Genomic DNA, 23,677 nt, shown 5'->3' with positions numbered 1-23,677 from the left:
GTGAAGCAGATGTAAAATTAAAGGCTAAGTGTACCGTGAGAGAAAATAAAATTAGTTAATTTTTGGGGGAAAGATTTAAGATGTTGAGTTTGAGGCGGTGCAAAAAGTTCCAGCTGCAGCAAACTAAACGACTGCTAAACTTCCATTCAAAACAAGACCAAGGATTCTGGGAGTTGTTGATCCATAATATAAAGAGAACTATTTGGCATTTGCATCTTTTGCACAGGCAGCAGAAGTCTATAAGACAGACTCCATGATTACTCCGGACCTCTTGGTGTCTTTTTTAAGACCCCATCAGGGGTCCCCTGGATTGTTAAAACAAGTGATGTACCAACACTACCTTGTGCATCACTATATAAATTGTATGCTACTTTACACCACTATGTTATTTATCAAATTGGCAAATTGACAATGAACCTGGTCTTGTAACCCATAGCAACCAAGAAGGCTGGATTATGGGTTGCCTCTATGAAAGCAGGAATCTGCAGACATGTCAACTCTCCAGTTTGAATTAAGGAGGTCCTCAACCCACCCCAAATTGGCAGCATTGGGCAGAGCTGTGGCCTAGTTACATTATCGGGGTGTGGCAAAAAGCACACCCAAACTATGAAACTATCAGGTTAACCTCTCTGCATCTAACTGGTTGCTATGCGCTATAAGACTTGGTTTAAACTTACCAATTTTTATTACATTATTAATCAACTTTTACATTATCTATATCTGTTTTTGGTGGGGATTTTTGGGGTAGTATTTGTATCCATTTTTGTATGCATGTGAAGGAAACAGAAGTATGAATACACCCCATCTGAATAAGAGCCCCACTAGTGGCAAACACCCTGTTCTATGGACCTTACAAAACAAGCAGATCTTTCCCCAATATGCCTGCATCTGGCACTGATGGTGTTTATGTAAGCCCCCTTTCTTCCCCTCTCCAGCTTTCAATCTGATTTTTTATTCTGTGGGCCCTTAAATTCACCAGCAAACCTCATACAGAGGAGACCCTGTGCCGGTCATCGGATCTCGGTTGTAAGCCTCATACAGAGGAGACCCTGTGCCTGTCAGCGGATCTCGGTTGTAAGCCTCATACAGTGGAGACCCTGTGCCTGTCAGCGGATCTCGGTTGTAAGCCTTGCGGAAGCCTAAAGGGTTTAGAAAGTTTCACAAGCAGTGAAATCAATCCTTCGCTGTTGATCTTGGCATCGGCTCTTGCAAACTGTATTCCCAGTGAGGCTGAGCTCAGTATATGTTAGCTGTTAGATTACTAACGCCGCTCTGTGTCGCTCATGGCATTTTCAACAGGTAAACAGAAATGTCAAAATAGATAGAAATAACCGATTAAGCCAGCTGTGTATTTTTGAGTAATTTGAGCTGGCATTAGCAATGGTGTCAAATAATAAGCTGGAAACGTGGGAAAGTGCATCCTTTCCGAAAGCAGCCTCCCCTCACCACTAAAAGAAAACCATAATGGCTCATCCATCCTGCCCTGGAGGTTTAACCAACAGAGCCCTGCTGGGTGTGTTTTTCATTAGAAGCCCATTTTTAAAAGCGGACCCAACACACTGCCTGCCCATTAAATTTTGTTTTTATCGGATTAAATGTAATTTAAAAAAATGAATTCTTAGTTCAGGGCACAGGTGCCAGCTGGATACCTGAGCAGTTCCAAGGCAAGGCAAGGTCAGCTCTTACTGATACCCGCCTCCACATTAGGCTGACCGGCACTTACAGGGCTAACCATTTGTTTTGCAGAAGTCAAGCTGCAATGGTTCTGAGCTTAGAGGCACCTGAGGATGTATGAGTCAACTGTGACTCATTGTAGCTAACTTACTTACTTAATCCTGTGTCTCCCACTGGAGCAAAGGGCCTCAACAAATGTGTGCCACCAGTTTCTGTCCTGGGCGATTTCTATCTCTGTGTGATCCCTCGCCAGTTGTCACACACCGTAATATCTCCTTTTTTTGGCAGCTTCACAAGGACACTCTTTTTCCAGTCAGTGGGGATTTGAAGTTCCTTCCAAATTTTCTCAAACAATAGTAGTAGAAGTGCTGCTGAAGTTTCAGCATCTTCTTTTAGTATTTCTCAATGGCCTTGATGATTTCTCCTTTCCTCGGTACTTCTGTGTTTATGTTCGGGTCTTTTTCGATATATTCTCGATGCTCTTGATCACTTTGTTGGTTGTTGCAGCCCATATTCAAAACTTCCTGGAAGTGCTCCTTCCATCTTTGGAGCTGTCCTCCACTCCACTCTTATCTTTGACATTGTATCCTATTCTGCCTTTCCTCTTTGAGAGAACTTTAGTAATACTGTACAATGTTCTGGTCTCCTATTCTTGCCGCCTTTTCAGCTCTTTGGGCTTGTTCGTCTATCCAGAGCCGTCAGTCCCTCCTGGTGCTTTTCTGACTTATTTGTTTTGTTCATTGTATTTTCCTTGAAGGATCACCTTTTGGCCTATTGTTTTACAGGAATTTAGCTTTAGCTTTATTTATTTTCTTGCTTTGATTTTCTGCCACGTATCATTTGACATCCAGTCTTTCCTTCCCTGTTCCCTGAAGCCTAACACTTCTTCACAGGTCTCTGTGTATATTTCTTTTACTTTGGTCCATCTAGTCTCGACAGTGTCATTTCCAGCCACCTCCACCATCTCTTGAAGTCTCTCAAATCGGTTGTACAGTTTGGTTCTAAACTCTGACTTTTTGTCCTGATCTTGGAGCTTCAGTATGTCGTACCTTCTTGGGTGTCTTTGTGGTAGCTTCTTTCCTGCTTTGATCTTCATTCTGAATATGGCAGTAACAAGGTGGTGGTTGCTTCCCACATCAGCTCCCCTCCTATTACGTACATCCAACAGAGATCTCCTCCACTTCCTAGCTATGGCTATGTGGTCTATCTGACTTGCTGTGGTGCCATCGGGTGTAACCCAGGTTACCTTATGACATCTTTTGTGTGGGAAGATGGTACCCCCTATCGCAAGATCTTTTTCGGCAAAAAAATTTCGTTCTGGTCCCCTACGCCATGGGATCCCATGATATGTTCTATTCCTTCATTTTCAGGGCCTACTTTTGCGTTTAGGTCACCCATCAGAATGATAAGATCTTTCATCTTTTGTTTATCAAAGGTTTCTTGCAATTTGGTATAGAACTGGTCTTTCTCCTCGGTAGTTGAGGTTTCTGTTGGAGCATAACATTGGACTACTGTTATATTTCGAATGTTTGTTTTGAAGCGGGCTGCTATAATTCTCCCTGAGATAGGTTCCCATTCAATCAAGCTCCTTTTTGCTTTCTTGCTTAGAAGTATTCCGACGCCTTCCAAGTGGTCTTTACCTTCCTCATTGCCAGAATAAAGGTTAGCCCTTCTTGTGTCCTCAGCTCTCCATAGTTTTTCCAATGCACCTCACTCAGGCCTAGGATGTCAAGCTTATAGTACATCATTTCAGAGCAGATTTGCTTTAATTTCCCGGCTTGTCTCAGCGTTCTTATATTCCAAAAACCAATTTTCGTAACGGTTTTCAAGCCAAAAATCATCTTCAGTTTGTCAGTCCGGTTTCTTTTCTTTGTTGAGGTTTCTGTAATCATTTGTTTTCAGGGATGCGGATGATTGGTCCACAGTCCCCAAGCCCAGTGGAGGGGTTGCCTCCTTCTGGCCTCCGGCCATGCCTTATTTTCTGTCAGGGTTTTATCCCTTAGCCTTTGAGGAATTCCTCTCCCCAAGGCAGCGGTTCTCGTTAACCCCAGAGAAAAGGGGTGCCTTTTTCACAGTCAGTGCCGTTCCGAGGGACTCCCTCTCCGCCACATCAGCTGTCTAGGACTTTTACCAGAGCCCCATTAGCCGTCACTTTCAGGATTCCTCCGGGGCCTTCACAGCTACCGTAGCGGTCACGGAACACACGGAGTTCCCACTGTACCTTGCCCCTAAAGGCAATTCCCAACTTTGTGGCGTTGCCCGCCTCCCACGATGTGGACGAGGGGATGGATTTTTTGTAGCTTGGATTCTGTAAAATAAACCAATTAACCATTTCAGTGCTAGTAAGCCTACAGAGGGCATAAATAAGGGAATTACTGTTCTAACTGAGCACTTGTGGTTAAGGCAATTATGGCAATGATTCTACTAAAAGTTGGCTGCTAGGTTTGAGAGCTAACTCATGCAGCCTGCCTAAATGTGAAAGTGTTCATATACCACCTAGTCATGGAGGCATTAGGCCAGTATTTCACACTGGTTCAGGCCAAGTCTGTTATTCATTTATGCAGCCCATTTGATGCCAGTTAGGGACAAAGTTGGGGAGAATGCATTATTTGCCCACCTAGATCCCCCTGGAAACCCATCTCAGAGGTCATTTAGAACACGATTTGGGGTACACATATACTAGATATCCTGCCTTGGGGGTCCCTGCCTTGAACCAAATCAGACCAAAACACCACTGCTAAAGAGTTTATTTTCCGTATATGATAGTGTAGGATATGTGTGATGCTGAAACAGTTTGATGAAATTGAACCCCCCCCCCAGAGTCACTCAACCATGTTGGTGTGTGCAAAGGAACACACATAGCAAATGCACACTGCCTTCCATTCACCAGCATGGCTCTCTCGGACTTACAATTGCATGTTTGCTAGTGTTACCAAAACAGACATAAATACTACATTAGTTGAGCTGTCAATACACTGACTTTTTTATTATGTGCTGACCAAGCTAATATAAACACTATGTACATTCATTATGGTGCCTGCACACCCCTGGGCAATCCTCCGCCACCCCCAAGGTCCCTTTGCCCCAGCCGAGTCCTTGGTGACTTTTAATATTCTTATACACTGGGTTATTTTTTTAATAAAATACAAGTTTTGGGGAATCACGGGACACAGTGGTACCACGAAGCGCTAAAAGGTCTATTTTATAGGTTTTTCATGCCTCTTGTGTATTATATTGTAGGAAATGATTGCACTCGTGTGTATGTCTTACTCCTTTACCTTCATATTCTGTGATTTAAAACATTTTGGATTTGCCTCTTTTATATCTTGCATTTTATTTTATTTCCCCCGTTATGCTTCATACAGTATGTAGGTTTTTATTCCCTACTCTGAATAGCGTTGATGCGATTGTTCTGTTGTCACCATGTATTATATGTGGGTGGGTGTATTCTGTGCACATTTACTGTGTGTTCTATGTGTTCATCTATCTGTGATTCATTTTGAGGGCTGTTTTAGCCTTCATAAAATATTCATGCTGGTTGTGCATTCTGCTATAATTGCCATCTCAAGCCTTGAATTATTTATGGCCCTGCACTGTTCTGTAAGTCTCATTTACTGATATAGCAGATAATGGCATGCAGGAGAATTCGGAGTCCGATAATGCCTCTTACTTTGCATTAAGTAGTCAAATTATATTACTGAAGCTTGTGAGTGTCTCTTTTATTCTCCCCCCCCCCACCACCACCACCACCACCCTCGTCTGTATAATTTTTTTGGGGGATTTATAATATGATAATTGCTGGGATACTGTTAAGATGCACAACTTTTATTGGGCTTTACAGGAATCAAGATGTAGTCATAAAGATTTAAATGTTGATCTCAGGATCATGGTTTCTTAAAGTGGGGGGAAAAATAAAACAGCTTTATGCTGGAATAATTTCAGGCTTGGATGCTGAGTAGGTAACGGTTGTTTCTTAATCAGGGCAGCAGTAAGGGTAGGATCGATAGAACCCTTTGCCCAGAATATGGATACTTAATTCCATATTTTTAGGGTTTGCAAGATCAGAGGTCTGTCACCTGTGGCTCACCAGTGTTTGTTGCACTATACTATTCTGGGAATCCCAGTAACATCAAAGACTGCTGATGGTTGCTGGGAGTTGTATTTTCAAAACAGCTAAAGCAGTGGTTGTCTAACCTTTTTGTTTCAAGTCTCTATGGAGGTAAAACCTTTTGGTGTATCAGTAGCGATGGGCGAATAAATTGACGTGCGGGCGTCAAAATTGACGATGACAAATTTGTTCATCACTATGTATCAGCCATTCAGTCATTGCTCCAAGAATCTAAGACAACAAGTACGTGTTCATAGAGTGACATCCTAATATACTTTCAAGTTGGGAGTTCAGTTTGTCTAGAAGAGAAATAAGGCTTTTTCCTAAATTTCAACTACATTAGCCTTCAGTCTGAGCACCCCCTGCCAATGTTCCATTCCCCCAAAGGAGGCAAACCCTACAGTTTGGAAACCACCAAGCTAGAGGTTTCTAAGGTGGAAATCCCTGATATACATGACTTCTCATGTGCTTGAGTTCCTACTGTAAACACCTTGGTGAAGTCCTACGGGGAAAGTGTGGTGAAGTTGATATATTTGCTTCCTTTCTTTAAACCTGACCACACTAGAGAGCTTACCATGCAGTGCATTTGGTCATCTTGCTTTTCAACTTGTTTATTAATGACCTGGAGGTGGGCATTGAAAGTACTGTTTCTATTTTTGCAGATGATACTAAATTGTGCAGAACTATAGGTTCCATGCAGGATGCTGCCACTTTGCAGAGTGATTTGTCTAAACTGGAAAACTGGGCAGAAAACTGTAAAATGAGGTTCAATGTTGATAAATGCAAGGTTATGCACTTTGGCAAAAATAATATAAGTGCAAGTTATACACTAAATGGCAGTGTGTTGGGAGTTTCCTTAAATGAGAAGGATCTAGGGGTCTTTGTAGATAACACGTTGTCTCATTCTGGGCAGTGTCATTCTGTGGCTACTAAAGCAAATAAAGTTCTGTCTTGCATAAAAAAGGGCATTAACTCAAGGGATGAAAACATAATTATGCCTCTTTATAGGTCCCTGGTAAGACCTCATCTGGAGTATACAGTGCAGTTTTGGACTCCAGTCCTTAAGAGGGATATAAATGAGCTGGAGAGAGTGCAGAGACGTGTAACTAAATTGGTTAGAGTGACGGAAGACAAATTATGAGGGTAGACTGTCAAGGTTGGGGTTGTTTTCTCTGGAAAAAAGGCGCTTGCGTGGGGACATGATTACACTTTACAAGTACATTAGAGGACATTATAGACAAATGGCAGGGGACCTTTTTACCCATAAAGTGGATCACCGTACCAGAGGCCACCCCTTTAGACTAGAAGAAAAGAACTTTCATTTGAAGCAACGTAGGGGGTTCTTCACAGTCAGGACAGTGAGGTTGTGGAATGCACTGCCGGGTGATGTTGTGATGGCTGATTCAGTTAATGCCTTTAAGAATGGCTTGGATGATTTTTTGGACAGACATAATATCAAAGGCTATTGTGATACTAAGCTCTATAGTTAGTATAGCTATGGGTATATAGAATTTAATTAAAAGTAGAGAGGGGTGTATTTATGGATGCTGGGTTTTCATTTGGAGGGGTTGAACTTGATGGACTTTGTCTTTTTTCAACCCAATTTAACTATGTAACTATCTCAGTGGCAGCCATATTACCCTGGTTCACATGGTGCAGAGGAAGTGATCTCCCCTCATTGGTTAACAATATTTGCAGTCAGTAATAACCAACCAATATCTGCTTGAGCTTCTGTAAGATGCTTTAAATATAATGGCGACTTGGAAGTCTTACCACAAAGCTAGGTCCTAACAAGATTTAGCGCTCTAGTGATATCCCTTCTTTTGGAAAACTGGAAATCATGGGTATTTTCCTGGCAATTAGATCAGCAGGAACAGAGATGAGTTCAAATATGGTTTACAGGCTTACTTTCTGTGAGCAGGAGCTTGCTTGTTTGATGAAGACCAAGAAAGGTTCAATTTCCCTATAGGATGTGTTGGTGGTACAGTGCTGAAAGATACTTAGATAAACTGAATGGAAGCATCTACTGCTAATACAATAAAGGCAGTTCCTTGCTGACATCAGGAACTTCTCCTTCTCCTCTACAGGTCCTTCAATAGTTGCCAACTGTCTTTGAAACATACAGTTTAGTTCTTCTTGGGACTATTTGGTTTAAAACTGGTCTTTTCAGGTCTCATCATGTGAAATATGGTCAATACTAACCTCTGATGTCACAGCCCCATATGACATGCCCCACATGTCATTCATCCCCATTCATTAGGGTTTGGAACCCTAGCGACTTCATACAATACAATATTTAAGGCCACACTCAGTAATACTAGATATTGGTTTGTTGGGCCTCAGAAATGACCCTGCCCCTTATATCTGTACCTAGTTGTTGTTGTGGACCCACTAGCTACAACAAGCCTCCGAGTTGACTTAATATTTTCCTCCATGTTGCTGTGACTGGTTCATCTCCTCAGCATGACCATTTTATCTTGGAAGCTCCGTGCTCTCCTGCCCATGTAGATGAGCTCCTGTGAATTTATTGGCGGTATAGCAACTTATTAAAAGTGACGGGTGTGAGAGTAAGGCCGACGCGGGTGATTAGGTTTGGGGCTGCGAGCGGTTGACAAGTGCAGGTTAATGAATGACGGCGAACGCATGCTTCCGCCTCTCCCCCTCGTTACTCAGGATTAGCTGCATTAATAGCAGTAATTGGATAGATTCATCATTTTAAATGTTTTAATAAATGTTTGGACAGGACCTGATCAGCTCTGTCAGGCTCCCAGCGGCAGGGGTTCCCAAGTAACCGTTTATATGGGAAAGAGATAGAGAGAGAGTGAGGTATTGTCTGACACTTGGAGCTGCGAATGAGACACCCTCATTTGGAAGATGGGGAAGGGGGGCTATTGCTCATTTAGATTTATTGCAAACATTTATATAACCACCAGTGAATTAAGTCCATGTACTTCTCTCGCTGAAATACATTATGGTGGGAGCTTTGGAAGAAGGGTGAGATTATGTTTTTTTGGAGGTGTAACATTTTACAGAGGGGTGTTATAATATTACATACACTAATGGTGGTTAACCCCTTTGCTGTGAATTTGGTTTGCAGCCTTTCATTATTGCTGCTTTCCTTAATGACGGAGGGGCCCATGTTAGTACCCTGTATAGAGGCCCAGCTTTTAATGAACTACAAGAAGTTTAAATGACTCCAAGACTCTTGCCTTACTCTACATGTTATGCCAAAGTTATAATCCCTACCCCTGACACCAACTTGCTTTACTATAAGAACATTGCCACTGTAAAGCTTGCTATATACAGGTCAAAAAACCTGCAGAGTTGGCAGTTTATTACCCATTTACCCATTTATTTGTCAGTATCTGTCTAGATAACTATTGGGCAGGTCTGAAAATTCAACTGTGTGAGGACCACGTCCCACACTGATACAGTCCCTCGCAGTGATCCCCAACAAGTGGCTTTTGAGCAACATGTTGCTCACCAACCCCTTGAATGTTGCTCGCAGTGGCCTCAAAGCAAGTGCTTATTTTTGAATTCCTGGTTTGGAGGCAAGGTTTTGTTGCATAAAACCAGGTGTACTGCTAAACAGAGCCTCTTGTAGGCTACCAGTCCACATAGGGGCTACCAAATTACCAATCACAGCTATTATTTTGTACCACCTAGAAACATTTTCCATGCTTGTGTTGCTCCTTATCTCTTTATACATCTAAATGTTGCTCACAGGCAAAAAAGATGGTGACCCCGCTGTATAGGCACGTCTGGTCCTACTATGAGATCAGCATGGTTTGGCCCAGCCCGTCATTTATGTTATAGGACTGATCATTGCTAGCTTTAGTTTAGTTCTGCTCATTGCTAGCTTTACAGTCCATTTGCTGGAATAATTCAATTAGGCTCAATTAAGTTTATCATAAAGTGTGAGGCCCTGGCTCTCCTAAAGCCATGTCTGGTTCTTTGGGTGCAAGATTCCCTGAATTCCAACTGTAAAGTGTCCCAGCTACAATGAAGACTTGCAAAATATGTTCAGCTTGCCAATAAAGGTGTTTTTCAGTCTCCCAACACGAAAAATTCAGAAACATTTAGAAACTTTTTTTTCTATTAAATGACATGAATGGAACAGATTTGAAATAAGATGTTGGTGGCCTCTTTCCTTGGAATGAGTTGATATTAATTTATTTAGGTATTTACAGCCCTCTGTAAAAGTAATTTTATTAAATTGCCGAAGTCAAAGTATTTCAGGCATGACAGTGGAGCCTGCATACACGGATACATTTTACGATCATTGTTGGATTGTTATAAAAGGATGAAATAAAGCTAAAAATTAAAATTGCCAATTTAAAGAGATCATAATTCTTTTTTCAAGACTCTTATTAGATTTATTATTTTTACCTGTTGCCTCCCTGTCAGACATAAGGTGGCCAACCAGGCACAGACAGCCTGTGCATGATCTCGGCATCTGTAACATTTTTTGCAGATTCCAAGCTCATTCTGCCAGTTTAAATTTGCCAGCCACTGAAATGAGAAAAGGGTATTTAATATGGCCCTGGTTGAAGCCCATAGTAGACCCCCCCTTTTAATATATTCTAAATGGGGATCTACTATGGGCTCAAACTAGGCCACACCTTCATTCAGGACCCTTAAGAGGGTGGAGCTTACCAGTTACCCATAGCAACTGTGTTGGTATGTCCTGGAACATGGGGTTTTTTTTTACACTGTCTCATTTAGTTATAACCAGTAAACCCCCGATTCTCTAAAGAATCGTTAATGAAAGAATGGTAACAACAGTGAGGCAGCAAAATGCGATGGGTGCTGATTCACTCGGCATCCCCAGGCAGCAACTGGCGACGCTAATTTGTGGGGATGTAGAGTGAATCTGTGCCTATTGCTTGTTATTACCTATCTGCTATTAGAATTCTTAAATTTTGAGTTTATTGGTAGTAAAGTGTTACTGAAAAATTTCTTTATAAACAACATTTTTTGTGAAAATGTTCTCCTGTCCTTGAATGAGTTCTCCCTGGTGAGCTGTACTTAAAATCTTGACTTTAACATCAGATGAACGCTGCACTCTTGAAAATGCAACATAAAGTTGACCATGACCAAACACAGGCTCAGATAGGTAAATGCCGACTTTATCCAATGTTTGTCCTTGTGATTTGTTGATTGTCATGGCAAATGCAGCCTTAATGGGGAATTGTCGTCGTTTAAGTTTAAAAGGTAATTCCTGGTCAGAACTGGTAAGGTCAATTCTGGGAATCAAAACAGTATCACCGCTATGGGATCCTGTAAGCACTTCTGCCTTGATAACATTTTGTCTCATGCTCTTCACAACCAACCGTGTACCGTTACATAAACCTTGCTTAGTGTTAGGGTAGGGGCACACGGCGCGATTTCGCCGCGATTCTGCGCTGGGCGAGTTGTCGCTGCGTTTTTTAAGCCGAAATAGCTTTGCTAACTTTGGCGCTGGCGTCAATGCAAATCGCGGCGAAATCGCTGCGCTAATTCACACGCGGCGATTCTTTTTCTACTGTCGCCCGGAAACGCTCAGCGAGGCAACTTCGGACGACAATAGAAAACGAATCGCCGCGTGTGAATTAGCGCAGCGATTTCGCCGCGATTTGCATTGACGCCAGCGCCAAAGTTAGCAAAGCTATTTCGGCTTAAAAAACGCAGCGACAACTCGCTTAGCGCAGAATCGCGGCGAAATCGCGCCGTGTGCCCCTACCCTTAAGGTTTCTTAACAGCATGACTATTGTTCCTACTTTGAGTATAAGATTGTGTTGTGGTAATCCAGCATTGTTGATAGTGTTTAAATATTCTAATGGGAAGTTAAGTTTCTCACTTTCGTCTTCAGAATCAATACAGTCAGTACTCAGAAAGACACAGCTTTGTCCAGGAAGTAATGCAATCACTTGGTTGTTTATCATGTCAACATCAATATTTTTTGGAGATAATATAGCCCGTTTTGCTAAAAATGGCCACCCACGCAGGTACGCAACCGGTTCCCCTCCTAGAGTGACGCTAGTGCCGCCATTAGACAAATTTGCAAAGGAGTAGCAAGATGGCCGACGCTTATACAGACTTTAGTGGGCGGATGACAAACTCGCAGAGGAGTAGCAAGATGGCCGACGCTTATACAGACTTTAGTGGGCGGATTTGGCAGTGGGCGGATGACAAAGTCGCAGAGGAGTAGCAAGATGGCCGACGCTTATACAGACTTTCGTGCAGGTACGCAACCGGTTCCCCTCCTAGAGTGACGCTAGCGCCGCCATTAGACAAACTTGCAAAGGAGTAGCAAGATGGCCGATGCTTATACAGACTTTAGTGGGCGGATGACAAACTCGCAGAGGAGTAGCAAGATGGCCGACGCTTATACAGACTTTAGTGGGCGGATTTGGCAGTGGGCGGATGACAAAGTCGCAGAGGAGTAGCAAGATGGCCGACGCTTATACAGACTTTCGTGCAGGTACGCAACCGGTTCCCCTAGTGTGACGGTGAGCGCATCTGCCTCCCTAGATCCTAACCTTCCAGCGGTCGCCGCCTGAGTGAGCAGGAAAGAAGAGGCGGCGGGAGGCAGAAGGAGACGGTGAGCGCATCTGCCTCCCTAGATCCTAACCTTCCAGCGCATCTGCCTCCCCGATCCTAACCTGTTCTGATCCTAACCTTCCAGCACATCTGCTAATCGAAGGCCGCATCTATGTCTTTCGGCTGAAGTTGCGCGCGCATCTCATAGATCCTAACCGAAGTTGCGTGCGCATCTGCCTCCCCTCCACTCGGGACATAGATAGGCCTTCGGTTAGTATATAGGATATGCAGTTATGACATTTTCTGGCTTCAGGCTGAGAAGTATGTAACTAGAGCTAGACCTACTTATCCCTGCATATAAATAGTTGCTTGTCCCCAACAAGTGAGCACATAGATAGAGTTGGAGCGGCATCTTATTTTCAGATTTACAGCTTGTGTTTTGGATTGGGACTTCAGGTTGAAGCTTCGAATAAGGATTTAAAGAGGTTAACATAAGACAGGGATACAAGTTGAGGTTAATCCTTGGAAATATGCACGCATTCTGCAAATAACATTACTCGACAGCTGTAACATGGGTGTGAGTGGAAGAGTTTGTGGACAGCTGTGATTGGGAGCAAAAAAAATGCCATGGCAAGAGACGTTAAACTAGTCAGTGACAAAACAGAGGTTTGGTGGCTGTATATAGAATCTATAAGGAAGTCTAGTTAAAAGAGGAACATGGTTCCTTAAACATGGTTAGTTACCATGTACAGTAGTAAAGCCATGTCCAGAACCAATACTGGGGGTGCAGCTTTACTTAAAGGGGTTTCTAAGTTCTCAACCAGAAGCTGTTGAGTTTGCATGTATCATAAGCATTTAGGCTTAATATACATACGAAGATCATGGAAGTAAAATTGGGAATGCTAATGCTTTTAAGGACTTTTACTCATTTCAAGGGAGCCGACAAGCTTTTCTTAAATGCCAAAATGTTTAGTGATTCAGGCTACTGGTGGAAATCAGCATGTATATATCAGTTTGTATGGCAAACCCATGGTTGATCGACCTGTAATGAAAAAAGGATCAATAGTCATTCCATGACTACAGAGAGAAACTCCAGCTTTATGAAAGACTCTCAAAATTGTCCCATGCATTGACTGACATTGTATTGGCAAATTATCCATTCCACAGAGATATAGGCACATACTACATGACCATGGCTTGCCCCACTGAATTAATTAATTTGCCAGTTTCCCTTTGGCCACATAAAATTATTTGGGCCCTTTAAAATATAACAAGGTGTGAGGTTGCTACAAGCATTGCCACACTGCACAGATAGATGTGCTGCTTTATTGAGCTTGCTCACACGCTTCTTACCGGGGACTGTTGCTCTGGGGTTCTGGCACCCCCCTCTAAATCGCAGATCTGCCTACAAAAGCAGCGCCTAGCCGGCCTTCACCCACTCTTGTGTAAAATCTGCATGAAGACAGACAAAGTAATTAGGCAGCGGAACATGATTGAATATTACTGCTTTCAGCAAGTAAATGAAGATACGTTCTGTTAATTATGGGGCTTTTTTCCTGTGCTAATGCGATAATAAAGTAGTAGGCTTGTCACATCTCAAGCGAGGCACTGACCCCTGTCTCTCTGTGTGAGCAGCACTGATGTACGGAGTGCTCTGCATTAGAGCGGGGAGATATTATCCTTCCTACCACATTTTGTTTTCTGCTTGCTTTTAGTTTTTTGTCTTTATATTTGCAGTCAGCAAATTTGAATTATGAATTATTCCCTTAATTTATTTTATGATATTTTCATCATACAACATTTCTTTTTTTTTCATTCATAGTTCATTCTCTGTTTAAAAAAAAAGAGAGACGTTGCTTTCATATAATTGGGTATTTTTTTTTTTTTAAATTTTGTACTTTTGTGTTGCAGTCTATTTTGCAACAATAATAACAGGTATCCTTAAATGTTGAGCATGGTCTATTTTAATTTGAGATCTAATGGACTAGCTATCATTGCAGTGTACCCTGCTAGGGGTGTGGGTGTTACTTGTATGGCACTCTGCAAGGGAACAGTTATTTACACCATGCAGTTGGGTTTCACCTCAGTCAAAGAAAATTCAACACTCGTGCCTTGAGCTGTGGATAAGAAGGTGCTGACAGCCAAGCACCCAGTTATTTGCCTGCCACATCCTCCATCACCCTCTATTTAGTTTCCTCTGGCATAGGTGTGCTCCTTAGCAGGGAACATACTTTTCATGTCACAACCCTGCAAGTTTCACCTGGAGACCGCTATTGTTTCTTCCCTTCTCATTGTACTTCAGTATGATCCGAGTCATGCTCCCTAACCAGACCTAACAGAGTTTTTTCTGTTTGGGTGCTTTTCCCATGTCTACTACTAGGTAGGTAGTACTTTTAGCAATGCAAACGAATCCATCAGGCAGAGGTGTCAGGTAATTTATCTGGTTAGCTGCCCATTGTTCTGTTGATGGGGTGGAGGGGATGATATCACCCCAACTTGCAGTGTAGCAGTAAAGAGTGACTAAAGTTTATCACAAGTAATGTGATTGGGATGTCACCACTCCTCAGCGGACTTTTTTCATATGGTGTGGGATTGCCCTGTAATTAAATCGTATTGGAGGGCGGTTGTACAGCTCATTGAAGATAAAACTGACCTTTTCGTGCCGTTAGAGCCTAGAGTACTTTTATTGGGTCAGTTAGAGGAAGTGTCCCCGAGGAGGGCACATCGTACATTACTATCTGTACTCTGTATGTATGCAAAAAAATCGATTGCAATTAAATGGAAGTCTGGGGAGGGACCCAATGTTACAGACTGGGAACAGTTAGTGGAAAAATCCCTGCCATTGTACAAATTTACATACATGAAAAGGGGCTGCCCTGAGAAATTTAATAAGATATGGGGCTTGTGGCTTGACCCTGACCTAGATCCCCCTTGACTCTCTAACTGAAAACACTGAGTTCCCGTTATCCTTTATCTGTCCATAATATTCTAGTGAGACGTGGGAGTGTCAAGGGATAATCTATTGGTTTAATACTACTTTGCAGAATTTAACTCTTAACGTGGATAGAGGTCAATAATGTGTGAGAAATAGGTGGGATAGGAATATAACAATATCTTTATACAGTAATAAATTGTGAGACTATGGCAGTACTATGTAATGTTGTAGATACACTGTGATTTACTGGATGTATCAGGATAGAACTGTATTGTACTATTTGTTAATAAATATGACAAGGAAAACATAGGGAAAATATTAATAATAAAATAATGACAAGACATTGACAAGAATCTGAAGAACGACTAAGACACCATGTTATTGTTATTTGTTTAAGTTTTATTGTTAAAACTGAAATGCTTATATGTAACGAATAGTAAAAGGAACAAACATTGTGTTTACAACAGCTGTGTTAACTGGATATATGTTTGTTTCAATAAAAGGATTGTTAAAAAAAAAAAAAAAGTAATGTGATTGGGGGCATCTGGGAAATGTCTAGCCCCAAGCCAAATTTCAAACTTTGATATGAAAAGCTCTTTTAAAAAAAATGGATTTCAGTGCAGAATTCTGCTGGAACAGCACTTTTAACTGATGTGTTTTCCCGCAACAATATCCCTTTAAAAGAGAAGGAAACCCTTTTGGCGCAAAACCCCTACCCCCGTAGGCCCCCTCCCTCCTCCCCCCCGGCCTTCCTCCCCTCGGGCAAATGCCACTAACTTGTTAGTCACCCCTCCATGCAGGTCCTCTCTTGCAGAGTTCACGGGCGCCATCTTCGTCCGATTGCTCTTCTTCCTGTACTAATCAACGTTTGGCGACGCATGCTCAGTAGGAGGCACTTGCCGGTTGGATCTACTGCGCCGAAAGTCACAAAGTTTCCGAAAAAAGAAATGAAAACTTTGTGAAATTCGGGCACATGCGCAGTAGATCCAACCAGCAAATGCCTCCTCCTGCGCATGCACCGCCAAACGCCGATTAGTACAGGAAGAGTGCTCGTACGAAGATGACACCCGTGAACTCGGCAAGAGAGGACCTGGATGGAGGGGTGGCTAACAAGTTAGGGGCATTTGCCCGTGGGGGGGGAGGGAGGGGGCCTAGGGGGGGAGGGGTTTTGCCCAAAAGGGTTTCCTTCTCCTTTAAGTGTCTTATGTAAAGATAAGAAGATACAGACTTTGATTGATTAAGATTGTAACGGTTGGTACAAGTGATACCTGGGGTTCCAACCTCAGATTAGCGCTGAGGATGGCACTTGCCATGATTTTTTCTTTCTTTGTCTTTAATTATTCTGCAAATATCTCTCTGTGTGACATTAGTTTGAAGGCTTACCAAATTCTGTCCCTTTTCCCTTTTCCCACCTAACAAGCATCCATCCTTTATGTCAACTTTACATTTTGAATAGTTGTCAAAACAAAGGGGGAATGGCTATGGACCCAAATGCCTATTAATACATGAATGGTTGCAACTGTTGACTGCAAAGCATCTTTTGAGTAAACTATGGCAGGTGGTTTGCATCTATCTGTTGACTCCGGGCCACATGTTCAAACAGACCCATGTCGGTCTGTCTTTTAATAATCCTTCTCTTTCAAATACCATGTCAAGGCGTCCATCACTTTTGTTATAAAAATGGGAATGTTATATCAGGACAGGGTCACCATGACACAACAGATCTGGATTCATTCTGAAGGGACAGTTGTGAGGAACATTTTTCTGAAATTCTTCCCTAAGAACATTATTCTCAGCACTGTTATACTTGACTGATCATGAGATAGTTACCCAGGCCGATAATAGGTTCTCTTAAACCCACACATATGTACTGTATCTTGGTGTAACTAGCATCAGTAACTTTAATACATAAGGAGAATAGTGGCTACCAAAGAATTCCAAAACTATTTAAAGGAACAAAGTCTGTATTATAAAGGTCATCTAATATCCTTATAGTGTGATGGTAGTTCTACTGTATACTCAATAATCTATCAAGACAAGTTATGACCACATCTTTATAGGTTTGTTTCTTTCATCCCACAGATTTTTTCTGAAATTCTTCCTGAAGTGTAACCAAAACTGTTTGAAGAATGCTGGCAACCCAAGGGACATGCGTAGGTTTCAGGTAAGCAATGACTAGATATTTTTAGTTTGAGTTTCACTAATATGCAAAAGTGGAATAATTTTCAAAGTAAGGGGTGCTCCTTCAGCTGTAATCCAAGAAACCATCATATCATATATGTAATATTTACAATGCATGGTATATATATATATATATATATATATATATATATATATATATATAGTACAGCAGGTAGGAGCGCACACCTTGAGCCAATGTCCATAACCTCGGTGCTAATCCAAATAGAAATAGATAAAACCAGCAGATATTGGCAGCACTCCAAGGATTTTTATAGCCAGTCACAAGTTTGTCATAACAAGCAGGTTTAATAGTCCAACGTTTCAGTTCCTCATGAAAGTTCCATAAATATATACAGTCCACAGTGGTGCACTCTCGATCCTAGTAAGTAATTGCCTGGGTGCTGGTTATAGCTTAGAATAACAAACCACAGAAGAAAAAAAACGCACTCCAAGGTCTTGTCAATGGTGAAAAAATTTATTTCAATGTTTCGGCGCAATAACTTGGGCCGTCTTCAGGAAGTGCTGGATTTTTAAGTGAAAAAATGGCGCCAAAATTGTGCATGACATCATCATTCTGTGCCCAATGTGATACTCAGTGTAATTAACACTTAATCTCCTGATTAATAGGTGATCATTAAGTGATCAGTGAAAAGTGAACATTGCATATTATAAGGCTCAATTTTGGTTATAGAGCAAGTGAATACATATTAGGTTCCAGTGTCTATACAGCGTGCCAGTGAGTGGTCATTAAAAACAAACACACATCGCTGCCTTCCTTTTCACATATGCCCATATAATCAGATTACTTACCCCAGTCAGAAGCAGAGGTGCCAGTTCCGTACCCTTCTATCACCCTGTTTCTGCCACCCGCATGTCAGGCACTGTTACCGTTCTGTGTCCTAATGCGTTCCAAGCCTCAATCTGAATGCGCTCTGTGTTTGCGCTCCAACTTCCGGTCCCTTCCGTTGTCATAGTAACTGTGATCCTTCCGTCGCGAAAGTTCCCTTCGCTTCTTAGGTTTAGCCGCCCAGGGTTTCTGTGTTGCTGCCAAGGCTTAGGACTCCTTATCATTCGGGTACGTTCTTCTCCCAGTGCGTGTATCTATTCCAGTAGGTATCCCCCCAGAGTAGGTCACGCTCTTATGGAGCAATTGCCCTCTATCATTGGATGTCAGTCATCCTGCAGTCACACCCCTTCTGCATATCACTGGTTACCTTCAGACATGAGTCGCACTGTAAGGACGCCTCTTCTGCATTCTCATACACTCTGCCAATAGAGACCCTGGCGGTCACAGTTTCGGTATCTTGACATGCCATACAGCACAGGGACCAGTACCATCTTGCTGTGCACCCCCACTTCTTCCTGAGGCACGCGTTATTCCTAAAAGCAAAAATATGATTATTAGATGTCATAACTTGGAAATGGGCTGATTGATAACAAAGATAAAACATATACTAGAGGGCCACACAGTCCGTCATAATTCAAAAACAGGTGTTTCTAGCTATGAGCCATGAGAACAATAAAATCGTAGTACACAGATATCTATTTGAATAATCTGGGTCAAAGTGTGTAACAAAGTCTTCACATATTAATAGAAAGAGGACATCGGGAGGGTTTCATTTAACCCTTTGGGTGTTAAAGTGTCAAGCTTGTGGATCCAGCGAGATTCCCTCTGTATTAACCCTATTGCCCCCCCCTTCGAGGTATGGGTATCTGGTCAATAATCATATGACGAAATTGAGGGAGAGTGTGTGTCTGGTTCAGCCAATGCCGAGCTACTGGTTGATCCGCTTTCCCAGTGGCTAGGGCCGTCCTAATGGTGCTCTGGTGGTTGTTCATCCGCTCTCTATAGGTGGTTGTTTCTTTACCCACATAAGCAAGTCCACACGGGCCAGGGCCGCCATTAGAAATCACGGGGCCCCGTACAACAAAATTTTTGGGGCCCCCTGGGCCCCGCCCACACTGACGACCAAGCTCCACCCCATATCCCGCCCACTCCACATCGCAGTTAAAAGACCACACAGACATCAGCGCTAAAAAAGTAACCCCCCCACACACAAGTTGTAAAAAGCTATTGATGGTCAGGGCCCCCTTATAAAAAATTGGGGCCCCAAAAACAAAAAAAATTTATTTATTTATTTATTTATTTTTTTAAAACATTGGTGGCAAAAAAAAATGTAAAAAAAACTAAAAAATAAACAAACATTGGTGGCAGGGGCCCCCTTATAAGTTAAAACAAATTGGGGCCCCAAAAAAAAATTTGAAAAAAAAAAAAAAAAAATTTTGAAAAAAAAAAAAAAAAACTGGTGGCAGGGGCCCCCTTACAAGTTAAAAACAAATTGGGGCCCCAAAAAAAATTTGAAAAAAAAATAATTTTTTTTGAAAAAAAACTGGTGACAGGGGCCCCCTTACAAGTTAAAAAAATTTGGGGCCACCAAAAAGAAAATTAATTTTTTTTTAAAAGAAACAAACAAAACAAACAATGGTGGCAAGGGGCCCCTTACGAGTTAAAAAAAAAATTGGGGCCCCAAAAAAAAAGTTTTAAAAAAAAGATTGGTGGCAGGGGCCTATAGAATATTAAAATAATACATTGGTGGCCAGGGGATTAAAAAAAAAAAACACAAACTGGTGTTCAGTAGGATTGAACTCATGGCTTCAGGACTTCAACTTCGCCTCCTTTCGTGACTTCGGGTCTTTTCGCCGTTTCAGGACTTCAATTTCGGCTGTTTTCGTGACTTCGGGTCTTTGCGCTACTTCAGGACTTCGGCTTCGGCTGTTTTCGTGACTTCGGGTCTTTTCGGCGCTTCGTGACTTCGGGTTTTTCCGTGACTTCGGGTCTTTTCGGCGCATCGGCTTCGGCTTTTCGGCACTTCCGCATTCGGCACGCAAGAGGCAAGACGTACGGCTCGGGCGCTCGTAAGGGGGGCCCGGATCTTCAAAAAATGCAGCACTGCCGGGCCCCCCTTCATGCCCGGGCCCGGTACGCTTGTCCCCCCTGTCCCCCCCTGATGGCGGCCCTGGTTGCAGTTCCGCACTATGTTGATCTGAATTGTTCCTGATGATCCTAAGGAATTGCGAGTATAAAACCCCTTTGGACATGTGAGATGGGTGGTGAGAATGTGCATGCAATAAATTTTTATCCGTAGGTTTTTTGTATAGCGTCGTGCCTAGCTTATCTCCCTTTTTGTAGATTGTGACATCCAAAAAGTGAATTTTCTGTACATCAAACCACACATGCTATATAAGCATGGCTTGTGATTTCACAATACAGATTTGAGTATATCACAAGAGATCTCGGTGTTGCTGGTCTTCTTTTTGCTTATATTATACATTACCGTGCACCCGAGGGATGTTGCAAAGGCGGAGTGCTGTCCTTGCCAAGTAAATATATATATATATATATATATATATATATATATATATATATATATATATATATATATATATATATATATATATATATATATATACACAGATATCCCATTTATCTCATTTAACACAGAAAACTGTGTCACAACATCCCATCTAATTAAAGCATTCACCATTGTGAACAATGGTGCTTTGGTATGCTAATGAAAAGGTTAAATGCATTAAATGAGATAAGATAACTTTAGATAACACAGTTTCTTCAATTAACTCTGAGTCATGACGCATTTAACTCACAAATCCAAGTGGCTTCATCTGTATATATATATATATATATATATATATATATATATACACACATACATACACACACACACACACATACATACACACATCATATCAATACCTGGCAAAGTCAGACAGGTCTGATCTCTCACTCTTTGGTGCCTGGGTAACTTGTGGAACCTGGGGGTTGTATAAGCTTCCCGGTGTATAAAGGTGAGATGAACCAGGATAAAATGAAGTGGCGTAAGCATTCAGCAGTGGTTTGGTCTCTAAGGCACTTGCTGGCTCTAGTTTAAACTGAGGTTTGTCACTGGAATTCACCTGAGAGATGGTAGGGGGTATCATCTCATGCTGAGTGACTACGTCTGTGTAGTTGGTCTGTCGCTGTGTCAGCTCCATGGTTTGGGTACTGTAAGGTACAGCAGTGTTAGTAGTAACAGGTAAAAGAGGCTGACCTGTGTTATGAGTTGCAGGAGTTATCCTTGGATTTTGTAAGATTGATTGGTTGTCATTAGATGCATCCTGGTTTAGTACATATATTTACTTATGCGTTCAATAGGATCTTCAGACTCTGCTGGGATAGGGCAGTCTGGTTCATGCCATTCTCCCAGTGCTTGCTCAAAGACCTTTAACCTTGCAATAGCTGCTGCTTTTTCCTTTTCCATTTGAAGAATTTCTAATTCAGCTTCCATTTCTGCCCTTTTTCGTGCAGCTTCTGCTTGCTTCCTTGCAACTTCTGCTGCTGCTTCTGCTTGCTGGCGTGCAGCTTCTGCTGCTGCTTCTGCTTGCTGGCGTGCAGCTTCTGCTTGCTGGCGTGCAACTTCTGCTTGCTGCTTTGCAACTTCTGCTGCTGCCTCTGATTGCTGGCGTGCAACTTCTGCTTGCTGCTTTGCAACTTCTGCTGCTGCCTCTGATTGCTGGTGTGCAGCTTCTGCTTGCATCTCTGCTTTAAGTTTAACCTCTCTTTTAGCATAGGAAATTTGCACCTTAACTGCTTCTGCATTAGCACGGGCTTCTATAAGTTTGTCACTTAGTGTGGATTTCCTAGAATGAGAGGTCTTGGAAGATCTTGATGTGAGCCGTGATGATGTGGATCTGTGAGACCTAGTCTCTTGCAGGTGTGTAATCTTGAGCTCTGCCTTATCCTTAGTGCTTTGCACCAAAAGGACTCTTTCTTGGTCTAAGGCTTCAGATCTGGTTAGCTCTGCTGAGGATTCCTCTATATTAGTGTCCTTTAAGAAGGTAGTATATTTAGCAGACAGCCGCTGATAACGTTCATAGTTAGCAGATAAGCGATTTATACAGTCTCTTAAATCGGCTGCGTCATTGTTAGAATGTGAAAGAACAGACATGCATTGCACAGTTCTATCCCATAGTTCTGATAAATTGCTTGAAAACTCATCCCTTGTAATCTCATAATTTTCTCTGGATTTTTGAGATGGTTTTATTATGCGCTTGGGCCTGACGCTTTGCTCTGCAGTATATATGGGGTTTTCTCCCTGGATGTCTGTGAGCTCTGGTGCATGGTGCACTTGCTTAGCTTCAGTTGAAAATGAATGCACAGAGCCTTGCTGAGACATTTTGCACTTTTGCTGAAAATGGTTACTGTCTCTAAGAAAGTTACAGCAGTGGCAGGAGTGTGGGGCAAACTGCAGCAGTGTTATAGCAGGACCCTGAGAGCAGTGTATACAGCAGCTTGAGCAGCACAATAACACAATCCAGTTGCATAAAACAGTCCTGAACATTCACTGGGAACAGCATGTGCTTGTAGAACCATGTGCTTGCAGGGAGTTATTAGACTGCATTAAAGGAATTGTTCAGTGTAAAAATAAAAACTGGGTAAATAGATAGGCTGTGCAAAATAAAAAATGTTTCTAATATAGTTAGTTAGCCACAAATGTAATGTATAAAGGCTGGAGTTATTTGATGTATAACTTGTCAGTCAGAACCCAACTTCCTGCTTTTAAGCTCTCTTGGTTTACACTGACTGGTTACCCTGGCTACCAGGCAGTAACCAATCAGAGACTTGAGGGGGGGCCACATGGGTCATATCTGTTGCTTTTGAGTCTGAGCTGAATGCTGAGGATCAATTACAAACTCACTGAACAGAAATGTCCCATGTGGCCCCCCTTCAAGTCGCTGACTAACTCAGAGTTATAGAGCTGAAAAGCAGGAAGTTGGATTCTGGCTGTTTTATTAGACATCTGTTCACTCCATCTGTTATATATGACATTTTTGGCTAACTAACTATATTAGAAACATTTTTTATTTTGCACAGCCTATCTATTTACACAGTTTTTATTTTCACACTGAACTATTCCTTTAATCTTGGCTGCAGATTGAATATAAATGACTTGCCAGTGAGTGGAGACTTGATGGAACATACAGTGTGACATCAGGTTATAGAATTATTATTCTTTTTGACTATTCTGACTCCAATTGCTGTAATAATGGCTGAATCCCCGTGAGACCTCCCTGCTGGGCCTGTATGGAGCTGGAACAACCACTGAGGACAATCTTTGCCAGATAGCTGAACTCACCAGACACTTGTAGTCCACAAAGCTGCTTTATTTGAGGTGGATAAACAATGTAGCAGTGGATGAATA

General features: G+C 42.1%; 1 protein-coding gene across 4 annotated transcripts in view; it reads left to right on the top strand.

The window, feature by feature from the left end:
* LOC108710765 (transcription factor COE1) overlaps positions 1 to 23,677 on the top strand; it is a 402,967-nt gene that overhangs the window by 216,567 nt on the left and 162,723 nt on the right. For all 4 annotated transcript variants that reach the window (XM_041586021.1, XM_041586022.1, XM_018251928.2 and 1 more), the window contains exon 7: positions 17,322 to 17,403. In XM_041586021.1, coding sequence (XP_041441955.1) covers positions 17,322 to 17,403 — 82 coding nt within the window. The remainder of the gene's footprint in view (positions 1 to 17,321; positions 17,404 to 23,677) is intronic.

Source organism: Xenopus laevis, chromosome 3L (assembly GCF_017654675.1).
Source record: "Xenopus laevis strain J_2021 chromosome 3L, Xenopus_laevis_v10.1, whole genome shotgun sequence".
NCBI classification, from domain to species: domain Eukaryota; kingdom Metazoa; phylum Chordata; class Amphibia; order Anura; family Pipidae; genus Xenopus; species Xenopus laevis.
This window is presented reverse-complemented; position numbering and strand designations above follow the sequence as displayed.